This window comes from Akebia trifoliata, chromosome 1 (genome assembly GCF_017979445.1).
Source record: "Akebia trifoliata isolate Shusen 1 chromosome 1, ASM1797944v1, whole genome shotgun sequence".
Lineage (NCBI taxonomy): Eukaryota > Viridiplantae > Streptophyta > Magnoliopsida > Ranunculales > Lardizabalaceae > Akebia > Akebia trifoliata.
In genome coordinates, this window is record NC_141375.1 from 24,982,945 (window position 1) to 25,004,184 (window position 21,240).

Here is a 21,240-nt window from a genome sequence, read left to right on the forward strand (position 1 = left end):
AAGTTAGATCTCATGTAAAACCTCGGATTTAAAAAAAAAAATAGTTTTTTTGAGATTGACCCAAGGTTTTGAAAAATGGACAGCTATTGAACTCTCAAATTTAAATTTAAAATTCAACTGAAATAACTTTTCAGAAATTTATTTGTTCAAAGTTCATATAATTTCTTTCTTTACAACTCTGTGGCAAGGGATCTGATTTCCACAAGGTGAACTCAACCACCCTTAATAAGATTTGAATCAAATCTTACTAAGTTTGTAAGTCTACTATTTAATGCATTAGAGAACATGGCTACAAATAATTGATCCAAATGACCTGGCTGAAAAGATTATTGCATGTGCCATGTGAATCAAATCTTACTAAGTTTGTAAGGCTAGACTTACTATTTGATGCATTAGAGAACATGGCTAGAAATAATTGATCCAAATGACCTGGCTGAAAAGATTATAGCATGTGCCATGTGGTAGCTGAAATACTGAATGAGTTGCTATTGCCACACCAAATCCTATTTAAATCACCAAGAAATGCATACAGTTGATGTAGTGTTAGCAAAAGTTGGTGCGACAATAGTAGCTCTAAAAAACAATTAACATTAGAGAAACATTTTCCTTACTTAGTAAAGATTTTAAGTCTTACTAAGGGTCCTTTTGCCCAAATGAATTACCACATCAGCCATCCAAAACCACAGCCCTCTGGGTTCATTGAAAAACTCAGATAAAAAAAAAAATCAGTAATAGATTGATGATGGTGACCATTTTATCGATGACACGTCCCATAATGAGGATATTGATTTTGATGATTTTTACCAGTAGATAAATCTTAAATTGATCTCATGATTGTAATCTTTTTTTTTTTTTTTTATATTTTGAACAATATAAACCTTGAGTGTGTTGTGGACCTACAGTTACTTATTGTGGATGGATGAATAATATCAATATGGGGTTTGATGATTTATTCTCATATTTTAATATTAAATTTGATGATATATTATGAGAACCACACTTAGTAGAAACAATTACACAGCTAGTACCCTATCTTGATTTTTTTTCATACTTTACTGAATTTTCCCCTTACCTCGAAGGCTCGAACCCGATTTGGTGACTAAGCTGACACCTATGTTGACTGCATCTTTCCGTGCAGTCAAGTCAGGTCCAACTCAGCTAATTAGCGTTGATTTCCAAGTGCACCAAAATATGAGCTGCTTAAGCGAGCAATTCAACAGACTTGGTATCGAGTTGCATGGTTTTGGTGTTAGATGAGAGTAATACCCTGAAATCAAGATTCAATTCCTTCTGAAAGAGTAGAATATGAAGAATAAAGCCATTAGACACTTCAGGCTTCGTGGCAACTTGAACCTCATTGTGGACCATCGTTCATAGTTGAGTTTTCTTTCTCCATAGAGATTATGCAAGCAAGCCTCTCATGGACCTGTCACAATAAAAGTTCCACATTCTTGTCTGAGAGATGAATTTCAACAAGTGAGCATCCAACATTGCTTTGTTGGAAACTATGATTATATCTTGATTACGTACCTCTGAAAGCAGTTCGCTTTTGTTTGTCTTATCCATGGAAGATCTGTCATACCTAAGATAAGATAGGGATATATGAAATTGCACACATTAAATTAAAAATTCAACCAAAATATAAAATATTTCTCACCAGTCACGAGGGATTCCAGCTTCGTCTCGAGCTGAATAATTGAAGGGTCCTTTTAACTGTACATCGTACTCCTTTAACAAGTCTACAACACAGAATTATGAATACAATTCATATAATTGTATGTATGTAGGTATGTATCAAAATTTATCATACAAGATTAAGCAGTTAAAATAAAATATGTCCAAACCTTTGAAAGCGGTGCAAGGTATGCAACCCATTTTCTCGCAAACTGAGACAAACCAGAAAACGCCTACTGCCACATGTGCAACTTCCTCATCAGCTATCCTAGCAACAATGTTCGATGTCCTATGATCTCCAAAACCCATCAACTTTTGTACCAGGCGGGGACCCGCATCAAGCCCTCTAGCCTCCTGAAATAGATTTAAAAAAAAAAAAAAACTGAAATGAACCACACTGGACATGAATTAAAATAAAACCATGCATTTAAGCCCTGTATGAAAGCTTAGAAATTCTCCTTAATTTTTCTTCTTTCAAAAGAAACTCCTGTTATGAAAATTCCAAGACAATAGAAATTCTTCACTTGTCAAAAAATGCAAATTCTTTTCAAGAAGTATCTGTAAGGAGGGAAAAATGGAAAAGAAGGGAAATCAAGCAACTTCTAGGGACTGAGCATAAGTCAATTCAACCTGGAACTAAATGATTATGTCTTGTACACTCTTTACTTTTACATTTTCTGAAAAATGGAACAGAATGGGTATTTAGAGTTCCTTTTGTCTTGACATGGTTAAATCAGTATTAATTTGATTCACGATGCAATTAAAATTGATAAGATCCAAAGTGCCAAAGAGTAGACAATTAAAAACAAAAGCCACACCAAGAAATGGCCGAGAATCTAAATCCGATTCACAAGATGGCAGTTAAGGGAAGAGGTGTTACTAAGGTCTTGGGTGTGTGGAAAAGTGCACATGCTGAAAATGGCAGAAATAGATGTAACGGTAAGTTGCAAATGTGACATTGATGTTTAGTGGTTCAACATAGAGTTGACCACATGAAGACATCATGTTAAAAAAAGAGAAAAATATACTCTCGTGGAAGAGTGATCAGGAAAAAAAAAATAGTATTATAGAACGAAAGTTGAGCTAGTGCCACAGTATATCTGTATACATTATAAATATTGGAGTTGGGTGAGATTTAGGAGATAAAAATGGAGAGCTCATACATTCGTCATCACAAATTCGAAGAAGCAACTTAAGGGAATGAAGTTACTGTGGTGTCCCACCAAATCAACCTTTAATGCCACCAGTGCACCCTTTTGAGGGTGGGGGTTGATGTTAAATAGAAACGCCTATATTTACAAACACAATGTGTAACATTATGCAAAAAACTTCTAGGTTTCTATTTACTACTGGGTTATTAGAGGCCAACCGCAGGGGATCTCACTCAGATAAACGGGTGGTCGCAAAATGACATTGCAATTACATCAGAAGATGGAATGAGATAATGAACCACAGAACTACACCGTAGAATTGTCAGTTAGGCCACAATATTGGATAGGAAACAGAATTTTAGAATGGATCGCGACATGTATTTACCATCAATCATATGTGTATTCTTTTGAGTGTTCATGCAGACACAGTGATTGTGTCCTTAAAAATATCTGATAAAACAGTCTTTTGAATCAAACACAGAATCTATGATAATGCCTAAATACATAGCCGTTATTCGATAAGAAACTACACTCATAAATGATAATCTCAAGTCTTAGAATTCTGTAGAGGCCAAATTTTCACTACATCACCATCACCATCATAAAACCTTACCCAAAAATTTGGAACGAATCATGTTCCTCCATTCAAGTGTGAAGCCACATCTTCTGTAATTCCTATTGCATTTTTAGAACCTTGAGATTGCATGTTCCTTTTAATGGGGGCTGTTATTTGTATTCATTGCACACGATCAAACCATCTCAACCAACTATACCCAAGGTAGGCTACTCCCACATTTATCTTCTTAGTCTTTCTACCCATCCGTCTCAGTCTATCATGTCTGTTACATTTAGTCTACGAACATATATTTTGATTGCCCAATATTCATCTCCATAGAACATCTAATAAAATTATCCTTTCAATTTGATTGGGATGCGCCTCATAAAATGTACATAGTTTCATGGCAGATTCCATTCGATGATTACAGTTGCAACAAAAAAGGGAGAGGAGACGCAAATCTGATACGACACCTATCTAAATCGTAACTATCAAACTATTCAAAGTGTACAGTGCTCCCAAAGCAGTAAGATTACCTGAACTAGGGGAATCACTGCTAGACGTGCTGCGACATTCCCAGTTGATTTCTCACACTCCCTCCAAAGCAAATTATGAGCAGGCATATCTCCATAGCTATTGACATACAACAACAGGAAGAGAGAGAATCAGTCTAATTAACAAGAACCAACAGGAGCTTTGCAAATTTTATTTATCTATATGAGAAATTCAACAAAAATCAGTCACAAACCAAGTAAACTCCCCTTCTTACCTGAATCCTAGCTCAGCCAGTCTCTGAGAACACCAACTAAAATGGCGACTCTCATCGTCAGCCACATGGGCAAAGTCAGCAAAGAAACCCTCTCCAAGAACATCACTATATGGAGAAAATCGGACAACTGTATCCCATGCTAGATCAATAGCATTCAGCTCCACATGGGCGAGATTATGGAGCATGTAAGCATTAAGTGGTAAGCCTGAGTTCTTGGGAGCCGGGATCTCCTTCGGAGAAACCTGAATTTCCAACCCCAAAAAAAAATCCATTTAATTATATACTAACCAAACAATCCAGACCCATAAAGCTAGAAAATCACCATCATCCATGCCTTTTCCAAAATACTGGTGTCGGCAACATGAACCCCCTTTGTCCATTCAATTCTACGGAATCACCAACCAATAATTCAAAATAAGCAATACTCAAATCATGAAACTTTCAGTACTCAATTTGTAGTACCCAAAAAGTTAAAAAGCACAAAGCTCATTGTATGTAACTAAGTTATAAAGCTTGTAGAGAAATTTCTAGACAGAACCTGTTAAGAGTATAATGTTATTCATTTTGTGTTCATACTCGTGTATCAATATCTGTCCGGGTATCATAGTTCATTGTATTTATATTTACGAGCCCTAATGGAATCATAATGCTTCATAATTGTCGTCTCTTTCAGCCTCTTAGAAGCCCTAGATGATCATCCTCTCTTTTTCTTCTTCCAATCACAGTTATCTACAACACTATTCTCGATTTTTCTTTCTTCCTTATCATCGTGGATCACCAATATCACTCTCCCTTATTTCTTGCTATCTTTCTGTGTGACTTAATCGTCTTCAATCCACAACATCATTAGCCTTTTGTCTAACATAGCCAAATCCAAAACATCACTCATCTTTTTTGTTTCTTTCCTTACGTTGTGCTGCCCTATCATTTTTCTAGGATAGAAACTACACAACAATTTCATTTGCATCTTCATTTATTAAAAAACCTAAAAGTCTGTTCACAATGTTTTGCCTTCTAATCAACAGCTAGTATCTCTATTGAGCTTACTAGTTATACTCATAGTAACAAACAAAAAAAAACGTATTTTTTTTACTTTTGAAACACTTTTTTTTTAAACATACTTAATTATAGGCACATGGTCAAGTTTTATGACCTTATGGTTGTTTATAATTTGATCTATAAATGTTGTTTAATGTGGGATTTGATGATAATGTCTTCAAGTTATGATCATTAAATTTTTTCAAGTGTCTTATTCTGCTCAAAAGATACGTTAATGGTTAACTTTTGTAACATTATAAAATGTATAATTATATGTGGAAAAATGTTGTCATGCATAGAGATTCAATAGTATTATTTTTACTCAAAAATATATTGAAAACTAAGAAAAAAATGTCTAATGCTATATATATACACTCTCGTTTCTCTCCTGTATTTTCCAAAGTTTTCCTCGGCGTTTTAAACCCATATTGGCGACTGTGGTTTTACTTAGGCAATTAAAGATCCCAAGTTCCCAACTAGACAACAAAATTGCAAGAAAACTTCAATGTACCCTAAATTCGTACTAGTCTCCATCTCACTGGCATTAAGTTGTCCGATGTAAATGTGATCCAAACTCAAAAAGCATTCAAATGGCACTATGGGGCAGTATGAACAACGAAGCAGCCCTAGTGGCCAAGGGATTCTTTACTGATTTTTTTTCCAAGTTAGATTTTTTTTTTTTTTTCAAGTTAATAAATTGGAGGTTATGAATTACAGATAACGGATAGAAATTAAGGGTTTGAGAAGCAGAGAACGAACCAGGAGAGGTTTAGCGGGGCGAGCAGGTCGATCGGGGGGTTTAGAAACTCCAAGAGGGAGATTCCCACGGCGCCATCTCGAATATGCGAGATGAGAGAGCTTGGATTTGATGAGAGGGTCGCTTGTGGAGAGAACTAGGGTTCCAAGCTCAGCCAGAGAAGATGCAGAGGCCGTTAGATCTTCAACATCATCTTCTTCAATTGATGATGGTAGTGGTAGTTGAGGAGCGTTGGATCCCCATATACGGTTTTCGTTGAGAGAGCTTTCTCTCCAGCTTTGAAGACCAGACCATGGAGAGTAATGGAGAGAAGAAGAAGAAGAAGAAGAAGAGGAATGGTTGGTCCTGAGACAGAGAGAAATTGGTGGAAGAGTAGAGGAAGAGCAGAGGGCGCATCGAAGCGATGCAGAGAGCATGAATTTGAGTGGCATTTCCACTACTTCGTCACCTACAGCTCTACTTCTGCTTCGCTCTTTCTTTCAAATCTCGGTTTGACGTCTCGTCCATAGAAGAGATCGAGTTGTCTCGGACGAGCCAACTCGTTTCGAAGAGATAAATCGGTTTACAATTATTTATTTATTATATACATTGTAAGATGTTTTATTATAAAATAATATTTTATTTAGATAACAAATATTTAAATTCGAAAAAAAAAAAACATTACTTACTTTCATTAAAATATACAGAAAACCTGATTGATAAAACTGAGATTTTAAAAATGAATAATGCCGAAGTGACTCAGGTTGGAACCTCACATGATTTTCATCGAGATATAAATGAAAAAGAATCTATGACTCCTATCCACTTTCACGTCAAAAAATGTGATATGAGGTCAGTCTAGGACGAGTCAAGTTGTTTATCCCACAAATCCAAAATTTAAAACCATGTGATCAAAGAGGCGAATTTGGGACAACTAGCAATGCCAATACCCATATACAATCCTCGTCGGATTTGATATGTTTCCAAAGTTACAGACTACGATTTTGCTTTTGCGAGACATTTCATCTTTCGCCAATTTCATAAAAATCCAATCTTAGGTTTTAAAGTAGTAGATACATTTACAAGGCTGAAGATTATTAGAGATATTAAGAAAATTTTCTTCAGGTTTAATTTCCAATATTCTATCATGGATGCTTAATTAATATACCATCATTTATTCACCCTTGCCCCGATTAATATCATTTAGGCTACGTTTTGGATTGAGAGAAGTGGAAAGAAGAGAAACTCAGTAAAAGGAAGGAAGAGAAACTCAATTTCTCTCCACCTTACTAGGATTGAATGGAGAGAACTTGTTGAAATTTTTAAATATCTTAAAAAGGTCAAGTGGCAGAATTGAAATAATAAAATATTTTAAAAGGATTTCTCTTCTCCTCTCCACTTTAGGAGAGAGAAAACTCAATTTTATGTTTATTTCTCTCCCATTCTAATCATTTTCTCTCATCTCCCCCACTTTACAATCCAAACAAGAGGGAACGTGGAGAAACTCATTTATTTTCTCTTCTCTCATTTCAAACACGGCGTTAAGGTAAAGTAAGCAAATTGATCGTCATAATCTACTAATTCCAAACCCTAATCATCAGATTTAAGTTGCAAACCATTTCAACTGGAACCACCCCAGGAATTCTGAGATTTGATTTCACGACAATCTCCATTGTATAGGTAGATCAAGATCCATCAAGAGTAGGTGAGTGCCAGACACTTGTGCCAATGAAAAATTTTAAAATTTCCTGGATTACAAAAACCAAGTAGATCAAGGACGCACTAGGCAAAGCCATAATAATCATCAGTAATTGGTAGCTTAAGGCAGGTTTTGATCCCAAGTCTGTTCAATCGACACTCAAAAAGACATTAACCAACTTTGCAAGCTGACATCTTCGAGTAGATCTTTTGATTCAGCCAAAGTCTAAGCCTCTCTTCAGCAACCTTCACGTGCCCAGACCTCATCCTGGTTGACTTGGTCTCAACCCAATCTCCAAACTCCATTCAATAAAAAGCCTAGTAGAGGTGGACTAGACGGCATAAAAGATCAGGGCATCATTCAAAGCTCCTGTACAAAATACAAATAAAAGCATAAAAGACGTGGAAACCTGTCCATCTTAACATAGTTGAGTGACCAACCAACCAGAAAACCTTTTCCCAGAACAAGGTAGTGCGTGTGCCCAGATCAAGTACAAGAAATGGTAACCAGCATCATAGAGAGAGAGCCACAACACTTCACACAGACTTCTGAGATACTTGGGGGGAGAGTGGAGGTAGTTAAATTTGTACATTTGCTACATAGCAAACCCACCTTTTGTCTCATCACACAAATTTATCCTACAAATTATCATACAAATTTGCAAGGGGTGCAAAGAAACTGTAAATTTAATAAAATTAACAGAGTTTCATGCAATGATGGCAAAGAACTAAGTCCGGTTAAAGAGTCCTTCCTCCAACTTCAAAACAGATATATGTTCTGTTCTGCAGCGAGAAGGTGAGTCCTTGGAAGTGATCTGCACTGCCGAACATGCTTCCTATGACGAGGGCACTGAAGCAGAATCACCATTTCAACAAGTTGGCAATCCATGTTTGTACACATACCAAATACCTACCAAACCCCCAAAAAAAAATTAATTAATTAATTAACACCATATCTAAACAACCAGCTTGGTTAGGAAAAGAAAGAAGCCCTGTTTCTCTTTCATCTCAATATATATATATATATATATATATATATTTTCATTTGGTAGTAGTAAAAGAAACCAATGTTTTCAGGATAGCATGTCCCAAAATACAAGTACAAATACAAGTAGCAAAATGCAACACAAAATGCACAATAACAAAATGATACAACCTAAATATAAGGAATGACGACACTTTCTTTTTTCTACAGAGATGTTATGACACATACTAGGTAAAATAAATTAAAAAAAGCACACAATGTAGAACATAATGACAAAAACTAATTATTAGAAATGACATGGTAAAAAAACACCACCCCCTAAGCATACATTTCATTCAGTATTAGTTCATGCTAGGATGTTCCCCAAAAGGGTTGAGCAACAACATAGACCAATGGAAGCAGGAAGTAGGTAAGGGTTATGGCTCAGGTGTCTTTCGGAAACAATGCATCACAACGATGTCCAATTTTGGTGAGTAGGCAAGGGTTCTCGCATCAAACCGGACAAATGCAAGTAAAGAAGCTAGTCCAAGGGTATAGGATTTGTCTCGCCAATTAGAACATGGGGACTTTGACTCAGAAAGTTTAAAGTTAATGAATAAAATGAAGAGAAGGAAAAGAGGTATGGCTTGGCTACAATAGATAAAGTGGAAATGAGTAAAAGCTAAGAAAATCTATAGATCTAACTTTTCTACACAAGATATTTATGAATATGGTACTCCCCTACATCAACAGGACGATTTAGAACACCAGTTCTACCATCATCTCGAGCCGCCTAAAGAGTTCCTGGATGTGGTCCACTAGACCAATGGTGTAAACCACACCAAAAATAATAAAGATGGACTCATTTAAACGATAATGAAAATCATTATAAAAAGTGGAAAACAACAATACAACATATAGCTAAATGAATGTATCAAACTAGCATTGCTTTCAATGTTGTTCAATTAGAAAGCTTCAAAGTAATTTTCGAAGCATTACAACTTTCAGATCCCAACTTAAACCACCCTCATCATAAAAAATAAGAGAACTGTGTTAAAAAAAAGTACTCACTAAAGGTTCTCTTGCTGAGGATAGAGAGTGTTGAACCACCTATAGGTGTACTCTCATGGCCTATGGATGAACAAATGGATGCAATCAAACATTAATTAACTTTCTACTTAATTGCCTGACTCAGACTGTTGAAATTTCGTGCATGCATCTGCTATTTACACATGGCTGAATAAGTTATTCAAATTTAAGATAATGTAGTAGACAAAATAGGGGAATGAAATGTTGGCCAATTTACGACAGGTGCATGTTATAGAAAAGGGACCTCATTTATATTGAAATTGAACGCCATGCACAACATAGTGTATAAACTTAACACATCATGACTATTGCAAGGGCTAGAAAATTGCAGAATAAATATGGCCCAAGATCTAGAGCAGTGTCTTTAGAGGCTTACGCCTTGAGGTGCGCCTCAAGATGAAGCTCATTAAACACCCTGAGGGATAAGGTCAAAACATAAAAGCAGCTAAGGCTTATGCCACAAACCATGATGCACATAAAAGTAGTAGATTATTATTATTATTATTATTATTATTTCTTCTTCTTCGTTATCTGAGCAATATTTTGTATTTTTTTTTTCACTTCTATTTCTTTGTTACTGCTACTATGCTAGTATGCGATATATTTGGAATAATTAGAAAATGACTCTGAATACAAAATCATAACATGTGCAAAAAAATAATTTTTCAGTTGAGCTAATTTATAAATATTTGCCAAAGTATTTAGCATTAAACAGGTAAAGTAATCGAAAAAATAATATTTAGTTGTATTTTTGTAATAAATATAAAACAGTTATTTATTGTAGAGACTTCCAACCATTCAAATACAAAATATTTCTCTTTTGTTAAAATATAAATATTTTTTTTTTGCAATTGATTAAAATTTGAAATTTGGTTGTGTGCATTTGAAATATGTGATGGTATCCTAACTAATTAGTTTTTAATATTTTAATTCTTTTAAAATATTGTATTAATTATTTAAAAATATAACGCATATAAGGCCTACATTTCACACCCTGAGGTGTTGGCCAAACTAAACACCTACCCACACACCTTAACGGATTTCATTTAGTAGCTTTCATAGCCAACTAATGGGTTAGACAGATTTTAGGGATGGAGTCTCCATTTTATTTGTTTTATGTTATGTTAGGAAATTGATAGGAGTCTATATACTATTCATATAGATTTTCTTTATACTTTATTTTAAAGGGTCAAAACTTGTCATATTAGGATAATTTTAGTGTAATTTGAAAAGTTATTTAGTTACATATCCAACAACCCCATGATTTTCCGATTCGATGAATCTTGAAAAAGTAATGACCAAAGTATTGACAATTTTAAAAGGGATTTGCATACCAAGGTCAAAAGTGTTCATCTTTAAGTCATGTTAGAACATCTCCAATAGCCTCCTCTTCCATATACTCAAATATAGGGAATAAACATCATATGGGGATGTCAAAAAAGTAAGGTAGTGTAGTGGTCTCTTCTTTCTTATTATCAAGTCACTTTTATTTATAAAACATTCATGTATTCATTTAAAACACTCAATCTTCAAAAAGACATAGTTTTATGTCTAAAAGCTAAACAATAGCCAAACGTTTTATTTTTCCTCGTCAAAAAATATAATTGAATAATAAATTATGTGGTTGACTCGTAAATATTTGAAGAATTAGATAATATCGATAAATAAATAATACTCAGTAATATACAATGTTATTATTGGTGAATAGTGTCACATGTACTAGATAAATGGCACAAATAATAAATAGGTGTAGAGGCAAGACTGTTATATTGTACGATTTTTTAGGTTAAAAAAAATCTAGAATGCTTGTGCATTTTGAGCATCTACAGCAAGCTCCACTTTTTCCTCCCTTGAATTTAGGGAGAAAAAGACGAAAATTCCTTCTCATCTGCCACCGCATTTCTTACCTTATCACATTCTTCTCTATTTTCTACCATAAGTTTGGGCTAACCTTCCAGATTTTTTTCAACCTCAAAAATCACACAATATAACAATCTTGTTTTTTTCTTCCTTGTTGTGTTTTTTCTTTTCTTGTTGTTTCTCTTTGTTCTTGGGTTGATCACCTTGACCCCCTCATTCTCTTTTTCAATAAATTTCTCTTTATCGATCAAAAAAAAAAAGAAAGGAAAAAATTACGAAAATTATGTTATTTATTTGGTATTTTAGTTTTATAGGGATTCTTACATCTATTTTTAGTTTTATTAGGATTATTTTGAACAAAGAGAGTTTATGAATAAAGAATGTTTCTTTCAATGGAACAAATTCACCATCGTTTTTTATGTGATTCCAAAAAACCCTCTGTATGATTCTAAGGTACTATCTTTTCTATCTCCATTTTTTTTAATTGTTTTCTTGACTTTCTTATTCTTGATTTTTTTTCTTTCAACTTTCTTGATCCCAAACCAATTTCCCTCCCAAACCAATTTCCCTAAACACCTATTTTTTCATGTCCCCCCTCATTGTCCTACATCAATTAGGCATTTCAAAAGTTCTAGAGATACTAGGCAAGGTAATCCTATGTTTCTTGTTTCTTGTTTGCAAAATGCATTTTGAATGTCGATGGAAAAGTGATGAGGCGATTTTAGATTCAACTGAAGATGAAAAGCTTTAATGAAAAAGAGGGGGACAAGAAAAGAAATTGTTGTCATTGGTCTTTTTTCCAAAGGCCCAAACAAACTCAAACATTTATCTAATTTCATATTTGATTGGAATTATTCTTAAATTCTCCCAAATGTACTCATATTTTTATTGTCTTCTCGACTATTGATCACTCATCCTTCTCAACTAAACTCATGCTATGAAGAATTTGTTTCTAGACACCCAACATTCAGCTCCATAAATCATTCCTAGCCATGTAAAACTTCTCCTTTTGTTTGGTTAGTAAATGCATGATTTAAAATATTGGAATGTACCAATCGATATCAGCCAAGGTCTATAAGAAACATCGACCCTAAAACATTCAATCAATGTAGTCAAGGCGAACGCTTCGGTGTGCCTCAAGGTAGGGCGGACTAAAGCGTCTTAATACATGTGAGGTGAGGCAATTTAAGTGAGGAGCACCAAGGCGGGCACCCTTTGACTACGCCTCAGTCAGGCGCACCAGACGCGCGCTTCACTAAAAATGAATTAATTTGTTTAAATAAAACGCTAGTTTTATACTTGATTGTATAATTTTTTTGCATAAAAAATAAGATTTATCAAGAAAGTTCAATTTTTTTACCATCAAAAATATTGAATTTTCCATTTGGTGATTTTTACTCGGCCCAAACCCATTAGGGTTTAGAGGACTTAGGCCCCTTATAGCCTAGTACAAGGTAGAGACTGGCTTTTTAGGATTGTTTAGGACTCAACCAAGCTTGACCTGAACTCACTCATTGATAGCGTTAGTTGTTGTTGTGACGTAGCAACAACACATGTTTGCTAGAATACTTCTAATTCTACTTTCACTTTGTTTTCTTCCCTTCTTATTCTCCTTATTCCTCTCTATTATTTATCGTTCTTCTTGAATTATTGAATTTTTTAACTTGTTTGTGAAAATTCACATTTATACATGTTATAATTGCAAATATCTAGAACCCACCTTTCATTATATGATTTCTATTTATTTTTATAATTTCATTATGCCTCACTTTACTCAAACGTGCACCTTGCACCTTGCACCTCAAGCACTAGGAGGCCTTTGCATCTTAAGTGCACCTTTCGCCCTTAACTACACTGCATTGAATGTTTCAAGAATGTATCGGGTATGTATCAGTTTGAATCGAATGTATCAACTGATATGATGCAGGATGGTGAGGGAAGAAAAGAAAATAAAGGGGGCTTCAGTGAATTTGGTTTAACATTTTTGGTAAGGATTTGGGCGACAATAGGAAAAGGATTTCCAAAATCTCAATTGGATGTAAAACACAAAGTTTTCCAACATTTTGAAATTATGATTAGGAGAAGGTTTAGGGATTAGGGTAAAGTTTAGGGTATTTAAATGGAGGGAAGGTTTAGTGTAATTTAATTATGAACTTTTGCAATGCATGATCACAATCCCAATGAAAATGGTTAAAGGTTTGTAGGATAAGGAAATGATTAAGGGTAAAAGATTTGGAAAAGAGATTAATGAAATAAAGTTAAAGAAAATGGGAAAAGGATTAAGGGTTGAGGTTTGAAGGTTTCAAGAATCAAGAAAGTTAAAAAGAAAAAATAAAGATTAGAAAAAATAAAAATAAAAATAAGGGATAGAAAGATAAAACCCTGGAATCCCACCAAGAATAGTGGAGAACTCACTTCACTCCATGAAAGAAACTCATTCTTTATTCATCAAAATCTTCGTTGTTTATTAATAAATAAAAAAACCCTAATACAATCTATATTAAAAAAAAAAAAATCAAGAATCTTAATCAAACTAAAATACCAAATAAATCAACTTAATTTTCGTAACTTTCTCTCTCTTAATTTCCAACCCTAATAAACTTAAACAAAAGACAAACTAAAGTTAATAACTACCACTAAATATTATACTAAAACAATAGGCCGATAAAACATCAAAATACGCCCAAACAACAGAAATCTAAATAAAAACTAAAATCTACTCTACAAGATTTAATGTCCCTATCACAATAACGTATCAATTTTTTCAATAACTAAAACATTCAATCAATACAACATTTTAAACCTTGAGTACATGTATATTACATAACACTCCAAAAGTGCACCTCACATTTATCCATCAAATAAAATGATTCGTGTCATCACCAATTCTCCAATCATTATTAATAATTGAACCGAAGTAACCAAAATGGCCTAGTAGGGGGATATTGCTTTTGTGCCTATCCTAACCAATGCTTTACCCCTAGATATGTCATGACTAAGCCAACTTTTGTCATGACATTGAACCACAAGTTTGAGGAAGAGTGGTTAAATATGTATCGTGGAGTTTGGTAAATGAAATGTGTCTGCAAATTTTTACTACAGCAAAGCTGAGAAAAAAGCAGGCACGCGCACGCACACACGTCAATAACTAATACAAAATGGTATGGGCTTAGTGTAGATCCCCCGTGCAATACAATTATAACAAGAAAACCCCTCATCTCTATTTTAAAGCCAGTAATAACTCCAGCATACATGTTCTTAATAACATCAATGTACTTGTAAGGAACCCCCTTATTGTCCTGATACCCACAAAATTGGGCTCCATTAAATTCCTTTTTGAAGTTCTTAAAAACCATGACATGAAGCCAAATTGGCGGTGGTTGTTCATATCAAAACAAGAACAGGCTTTCAATGTCAAAATTACTCCATTAATCATCTAAATAAGAAGAGGGCCTCAATAATTGACTTTCCTGGCATAATGCAAACTAATCGATTTTCTGATATCATTTTTTTTTGTCACAATCTTTATTTCCTGGCATAATACACTTCTAAGTCTCCAAAATTTTGCCCCTCTTCTACTGAAATTATCATTTCAACCCACATTCCTGTCGCTTCCTCATTGAAGTTCTGCATACCTTCATCTACCCATTTCTCTCTAAAAGATACTATGATCATCATCACCAAAATTCAGCTCATTCCAGCACCACTTAACTCATGACAAGTTTAAGTAATAATTTAATTAGATGATTTAATTTTAATTCAACTTTTCACGAGATAAGAATGTTGAGAAGGATCGATTACCATGTCTCCAGTGGGGACAACTGAATTAGGATAGATTGTCCAACAGGATATTCCACCAAATGTGTAATTTTACACATCTAGTGATCATTTTAGACATTGGCAATTGCAAACAGAAGATTTTTTCCTCAGCTAACATAGGCTTCTAAAACACGAGGACAAACCGATGGTCTCTTTTTTCTTATAATTTATTTAAGATGATGGTCAATAACCAAATACCTAATAAAACAGAAAGTAGCTACAGAAAGCAAAACATACAACACAGCTTCAGGTGATATAACAACCAGAACCAGTAGTTTTTTATCCTTTTTTCAACGTCAACTAGATATTGTAGTAACCTTAAATAACTGAATTACGGCAGAAAATCCAATATAATAACCACAACCTAAAGAGAGTAGTCATCTTTAAACAATAAATAACTTAGACAAAACAATATACAAGTAACACTTACAACTCTGGGTGTTCTCCAATTTGGAAGTAGTGTAAACTTTGCATTTTAATAGTAGCAGAAATAAGCTACAACAATCAGAATTTGTGAACTCGAAAATATTTTAAATAATGTTAAGTAATCATTTTTTATACAACAATCAAATTACAATGGATTGTGAACTTGGGTTGACTAAGTTCCACACAAGAGTATCTACTAGTTTAGATATTTCAGTTCAATTAAACTTGCTGATGCCTTCTATGACTAAACTATCTACACTCTTATGATGTAAGAGTAAGGAAAGAACCTTTTACGCTCATTCGGGCATCCATTTGGTCACCTTTTGTTCCATCCAAGGTGGTTTCTTTTTATCTGGCTAGCATCTTTAAACAGAATTCTAACCTTGGATAACTTGATCAAACGAGGCTTGCCTATGTCAAACTTTTGTTGTCTTTGCAAGGAAAACAGAGGGTCAGGTGTCATATTTTGACTCACCGTCCCTTTGTTTCTAAATTTTGAGTCATTTTCCTTGTCTTTTCCTAGTTGATTGGGTCTTCCCAAATTATATCTTGTCCTCATTCTTGGGGTGGAGCTATAATGTGGTATCCAACAGGAAAAGGTATTTGAGATCCATCCTCCCTTTTGAGTTATGTTGGGGGCTTTGAAAGGAGAGGAATAGAAGAGTTCTTCAAAGGAAGAAAAAATCGTCTCATGACGTAATCTTGGATATCTGGGGCTGTTGTTCTATTGGTGCAAATTGAGGAAGAATTTCGAATGAATGAGTGTTCTTTCAGGACTTTGATTCAAATGGGATGAGCTGTGCTCGTTAGAACGTTAGAGAGTGTTGATGGCGCGTTTTCTTCTTTATCTTTTTTCTTAGTTATTGCTTTCTCTTTTCTTTTTTTGAGCAGTTTTGTTCTTTTAGGGTAGCTCCTCGTCCTCTTGTTTCTTCATTAATAAATTTATTAAAAAAAACAATTTTTTGCTAGACAAAACAAAATTTTGCCAGTGTTAACATGGTTATACTCAAGGTTGCATCAATAAAGAGATCAATGTCAGTGTCGCATATTTTAAATAATGTTAAGTAACCAGTTTGAATATAACAATCAAATTACAATGGATTATGAACGGTATCCTAAGTATACTTACATAAAAGAATGCATAAGGCTTTTCGATTTGGTTTTGTAGTAGGTAGGTCTTCTCGACCTCCTTTGTATTTTCTCTCTTCAAATGAAAAAATCTTATACATACCAAATAAAGAGAACATAAATAGAATTACACTTTATACATAGACAATTTAATAGGAAAGATAGAACTCGTTATAATGATTAGAATTCTAAGGTGTCTCACAGAAACCAGGAGTTTACAAATCCAACATGGGTAATCCATGCAACAAAGGTTAAGCTTGTTCACGGATTTGGATTATCTGTCACTCAAAGATTGGTCGACACACTACAGTTATCCAATTTGTTCATGATTTTGACTTGTTATGCACACAGATCAAAAGAACTTAACCACATTTTCCAAGCTTATCTCCAACTATTGTGTTTGATTATGCAAGAAATGAAGCATTTTAAACTAGCATTTAATTTTAATTCCTAAAACAATCTGTAAAAGATAGCAGGCACAAGAGATACTTCTAGGAGAAAAAAAAGATTTAAAAAACTTAATAGTGTGATTCCTGGGATGAAATAAGAGACATAATCCTGCCAAAACAACAAATTCTACCTGAATTTAATCCATTCAAGTCCTAGGGGAATGCCCAGCCTCCGATGCAGAGGAGCTATCACTATCAGAATCTGTGCAATAAACATAAGAATAAAAGAATAAATTAATTTGACTTTCAACAAAACAAAAAAAAAAAATGTTAAATATTCTCTAAAAACAATATAGTTAGAAGTGCATAATAATACCACTAGAAGAGGACCCAGAGTCACTGCTAGAGCTGCTAGAACTACTCGACCTACTTGCATTATCCCCTTGTTTCTCTCCTTGAACAGGAGATGAAGAAGGCATATTCTTCTCATCTGTAGCCCCAAAAAACAGATTTCAGTGGAACATTGTTTCAAATAAGTAAGAATTAATACCCATTTTTCCAGAATGATTACCTGTTCTAGTTTCCCTCGGCAACTCCAACATGGCAGTGGTTGGGTTCTGTAACAAAAAAAGAAACAAGTCAAACACTAGGCAATCAACCTAACCTCATCGTGAAGAAGTATATCCACAAAAAGAAAAGATATAAAAAATATTGATTCAGGGGCACACCATTTGCTGGACGTTATGCTTAGCTTCTTCTCTTCTTTGAATAGCAAGTTCAGCTTTCCTCTTGTTCTTGCTCAAACTCTTTTTATAATTAGTAACAAACCTATCAAGTTCCCACAAAGTTTCCGCGTCAACAACATCAATATCCACTTCAATCTCATCATCACGTTGGCAGAGCGAGGAATTTCGCTTTTTTATAATCTGGACAATGTTGTCCAGCTTTTCCGGAGGTAAACTCTGCAAATTCGTACTAAGTCTCTGCTTCTCTTCATACGTCATATCCCGTTTGTTAAGATCCTTTGCTTTAGGCTTCTTCAGAGCAGGGGTCCTACCCGAAGGAGCAACATTCGAAGGTTTAAGCTTGGAATCAACGGGAAGCGTCATTGATTCTGATCTATCAAGTGTTCTTCTCATTTCATGAAAAGGAGGAGCGGGGGCTCTCTTCGATGTAGGTGTAGGGAGACCAATGTCATAGTCTAATTCAAACCTCGAATTAAGATTGTAGTATTCAGCCTCTACAACTGCCCACCTTTCTTCGAACATGTTCGACAACTGCTCCGCCATTATGTGAACGTCCTGCCCTTTTGGGTTGTACGTCATTGCATTATGAAACGTCAATCTCACATCCTCGGCAAATTCCTTAGGAGACTTGTACCAATTCTTGTTCAGCCGAGTCTTCACCGTGCCAAGGTCCATCGGGTGCTTGATAATAGTGTAATAATCATGAAGGCCAAGTCCCTTCACATCCACGGGGGTATTAAACACCCACCCATGCTTGTGTTTCATCAATTTCGAAAGCAGAGCAGAACAATTCTTGAAAACCTGACTCGAACACTTTTCCATCCCAAACCCAAAACCCATTTCTCCTCCACTTCCATGTTTCTTACTAGTGTTGGATTTCGACTTTTTGTTGCTCTCCGGAGGCGGGAATTTCTCCTTTCCAAGAACAAATTCCGAATTACGATAGTATTGGTTAGCCTTCGGTGTTCTCTTCTCTTTCTCAACGATTTCGCTTACCCCACCTTGACTATTTTCCAAAACTGAGATACTGAGTTGGTGCAACGGCCTCGACTGGCGAGGGGGGCCCACGGAAGCAACTTCTGAGTTCACTCTCTTTGCACCACCATTATCCATGGCATCATTCGCCGACAACTGCGAGTGACTATACCCAGTAAGTTGTAGCTCCTTAGCTTCAAGTTTCTTCACCATGGTCCGCACTTGGTCGAGCTCATTGGTAAGCTTTCGCCGAAGCTCTCGTGTCTCCTGCTTTGATCTTGAGGAAAGATTAATAGTGATTCGGTTCTCAAATCTCGAAACGGCTGATCCAGCTAAATCATTCCCAGGATGCGTGTCACGGTTGTTCGGCATAGCGATCTCCCGTCGATTGAGACTCGAGGAATCGTCCGACGCCGCATTGAAACGAGTCAACAGCTGTTGTTGTTGTTGTTGTTGCTGCTGCTGTTGCTGAGACGAGTTACCATCTTCGGATGCTAGGGTTTGGGAGGGAAGTTGAGAGGTTGTTTTAGGGCCCTTGTTGTGAACTTTTCTGGTGTAGACTTTGCTTTCTGCCCATCTGTGTTTCTCTCGAGATTCATCTCCGCCTCCCCCGACCAAAGGCCCCGAAGCCATACATGAAAATCGAAAACCCTAATTCGTTCTCTTAGGAAAAATAAATAAAAACCCTAGATCTTCTCCAGAAAAAGGTTGAAGCTTTAGAAACTAGGGTTTCAGAAGAAACCCTAGATAGAAACACGAATGGTTTATTCAACTTGTTTTACTGATCCAAGGCGATAAAACCCTAATTTCACAGAAGAAGGAAAAAAAAAAACCCTAAAAGACGACACGGGGACACGGAGATAAAAAGAAATTTGAAGGGAAAGTTAGGGTTCCTTACCTGTAGAGTGTAGACTTCAGATCCGAATCCGCCTCTCTCTCTCTCTCTCTCTCTCTCTCTCTCTCTGTGATTTTCCTTATCCGAACGATGTACGGTACTTTTTGAAGAAATGAGAAACGTATCGCGCAGTGTCGAATTTTATTGAGGAAATTTTGGGACTCGTCCGTGTGGGCCCACGTTGAGATGGAGATTGGTAAAGCTTTTGATTCGGATCCATCTCGAAGAAAGAAAGCCAAAAAAAAAAATTATATTATAATATTTTCAGCGTTAAAGTACATGTGTTCACACCAACTTTTACTTGCCACACACAAATCCTTTTGAAATATATTAAAAAGTATGCAACTTGTGTTCAAATTCCAGTTTCGTACAATACACATTTTAATTAACGAAGTCGTTGGTTATAAAAGTCACGAATTTACTGTAAAAACATATTTTGTAATTAAAATGACTAATATGTCAAGATCAGAATTTTGTCCTGTTCAACACAGGAAATGGAGGATTGGTGCGTCATAAGTAAAAGTTGGATTGCTAGCAGCGGCTCTTTTATTATTTTAGAGGTAATTAGATGTATTCCTCCACCAAATATGGAGAATATTTGAGATACACCCCCATGTTTTCAAAGTGACATAACTTCTTCACCAGCAAATTTTACTTAAATGTCTCCATCTTTAAAATTAGCAAAAAGCCCTTGATACCTTTGAAATAAGTCAACTTCGACCTCTTACACATTTAGGGGTAAAATGTTGAACTGACTACTCTCGACATTGTGCTGACGTGGCAATGTCTCTAGAATCATAGATTTCTTCTGTGTATCTTGAGGAAAACTTTATGGTTCTGGGGACCTGCCACATTAGCAGAGTGACGAGCATGACTAGTTTAGAACTACTATTTCACTAATAAGCATATTACGAGGAAAACTTTGTATGTAGTTCTCTTTTAACATATTGAAGAAGTACAAGATTTCCTTGATATTTTGATAATTAACATATTTTGTGAAGATTATTAACATCGATGTCACTAAACATATTTTTTATGAATATAAGTTATATTCTCGACAAAAATAAAAAATTAAGGAGATTGAGAAAACCTATTTTATGGAGAATAAAATAAATACAATGGAACCCCATTGCAAACCCAAAGACCACGATCCCATTACAAGCATCCCCCCACTTATAAAAAAAAATCTTTAAAATACTCTTTACAATATCTCGAATTATTTACTATATATATATATTAGGGAGCATTGAAAGGACATAAGTAAAAAAACATAGGTAAAAACAAACATTTTTCAAAATATGGGTTAAAAGTTTCATATTGAGATGAT

At 35.1% G+C, this 21,240-nt stretch overlaps 2 protein-coding genes across 6 annotated transcripts; both read right to left on the reverse strand.

The window, feature by feature from the left end:
* Nucleotides 1-924: 924 nt before the first annotated feature.
* Nucleotides 925-6,526, reverse strand: LOC147411181 (diiron containing four-helix bundle family ferritin protein, putative (Protein of unknown function DUF455)). Of its 3 annotated transcripts, none has more exons than XM_086445628.1 (8): nt 5,948-6,526; nt 4,151-4,392; nt 3,918-4,014; nt 1,845-2,028; nt 1,658-1,739; nt 1,531-1,582; nt 1,354-1,426; nt 925-1,267 (listed from the first exon to the last, which is right to left on the reverse strand). In XM_086445628.1, exons 1-7 carry the CDS (start codon nt 6,374-6,376, stop codon nt 1,355-1,357), a joined length of 1,158 nt encoding a protein of 385 aa, XP_086301754.1. In that variant the 5' UTR covers nt 6,377-6,526; the 3' UTR covers nt 925-1,267; nt 1,354. The 3 variants fall into 3 exon arrangements, with proteins under 3 accessions (XP_086301754.1, XP_086301765.1, XP_086301744.1); XM_086445639.1 differs by adding an exon at nt 4,473-4,536 and having other exon boundaries at nt 925-1,426; nt 5,948-6,087; XM_086445618.1 differs by having other exon boundaries at nt 925-1,426; nt 5,948-6,524.
* A 1,167-nt stretch (nt 6,527-7,693) lies between these two features.
* Nucleotides 7,694-20,068, reverse strand: GTE4 (global transcription factor group E4). 3 transcript variants are annotated; one of them, XM_086445657.1, is made up of 6 exons: nt 19,917-20,068; nt 18,026-19,669; nt 17,869-17,914; nt 17,674-17,787; nt 17,489-17,559; nt 7,956-8,532 (listed from the first exon to the last, which is right to left on the reverse strand). In XM_086445657.1, exons 2-5 carry the CDS (start codon nt 19,649-19,651, stop codon nt 17,504-17,506), a joined length of 1,842 nt encoding a protein of 613 aa, XP_086301783.1. In that variant the 5' UTR covers nt 19,652-19,669; nt 19,917-20,068; the 3' UTR covers nt 7,956-8,532; nt 17,489-17,503. The 3 variants fall into 3 exon arrangements, with proteins under 3 accessions (XP_086301791.1, XP_086301783.1, XP_086301775.1); XM_086445649.1 differs by having other exon boundaries at nt 18,026-19,820; nt 19,917-20,063; XM_086445665.1 differs by having other exon boundaries at nt 7,694-7,992; nt 18,026-20,022.
* Between the last annotated feature and the right edge of the window lie 1,172 nt (nt 20,069-21,240).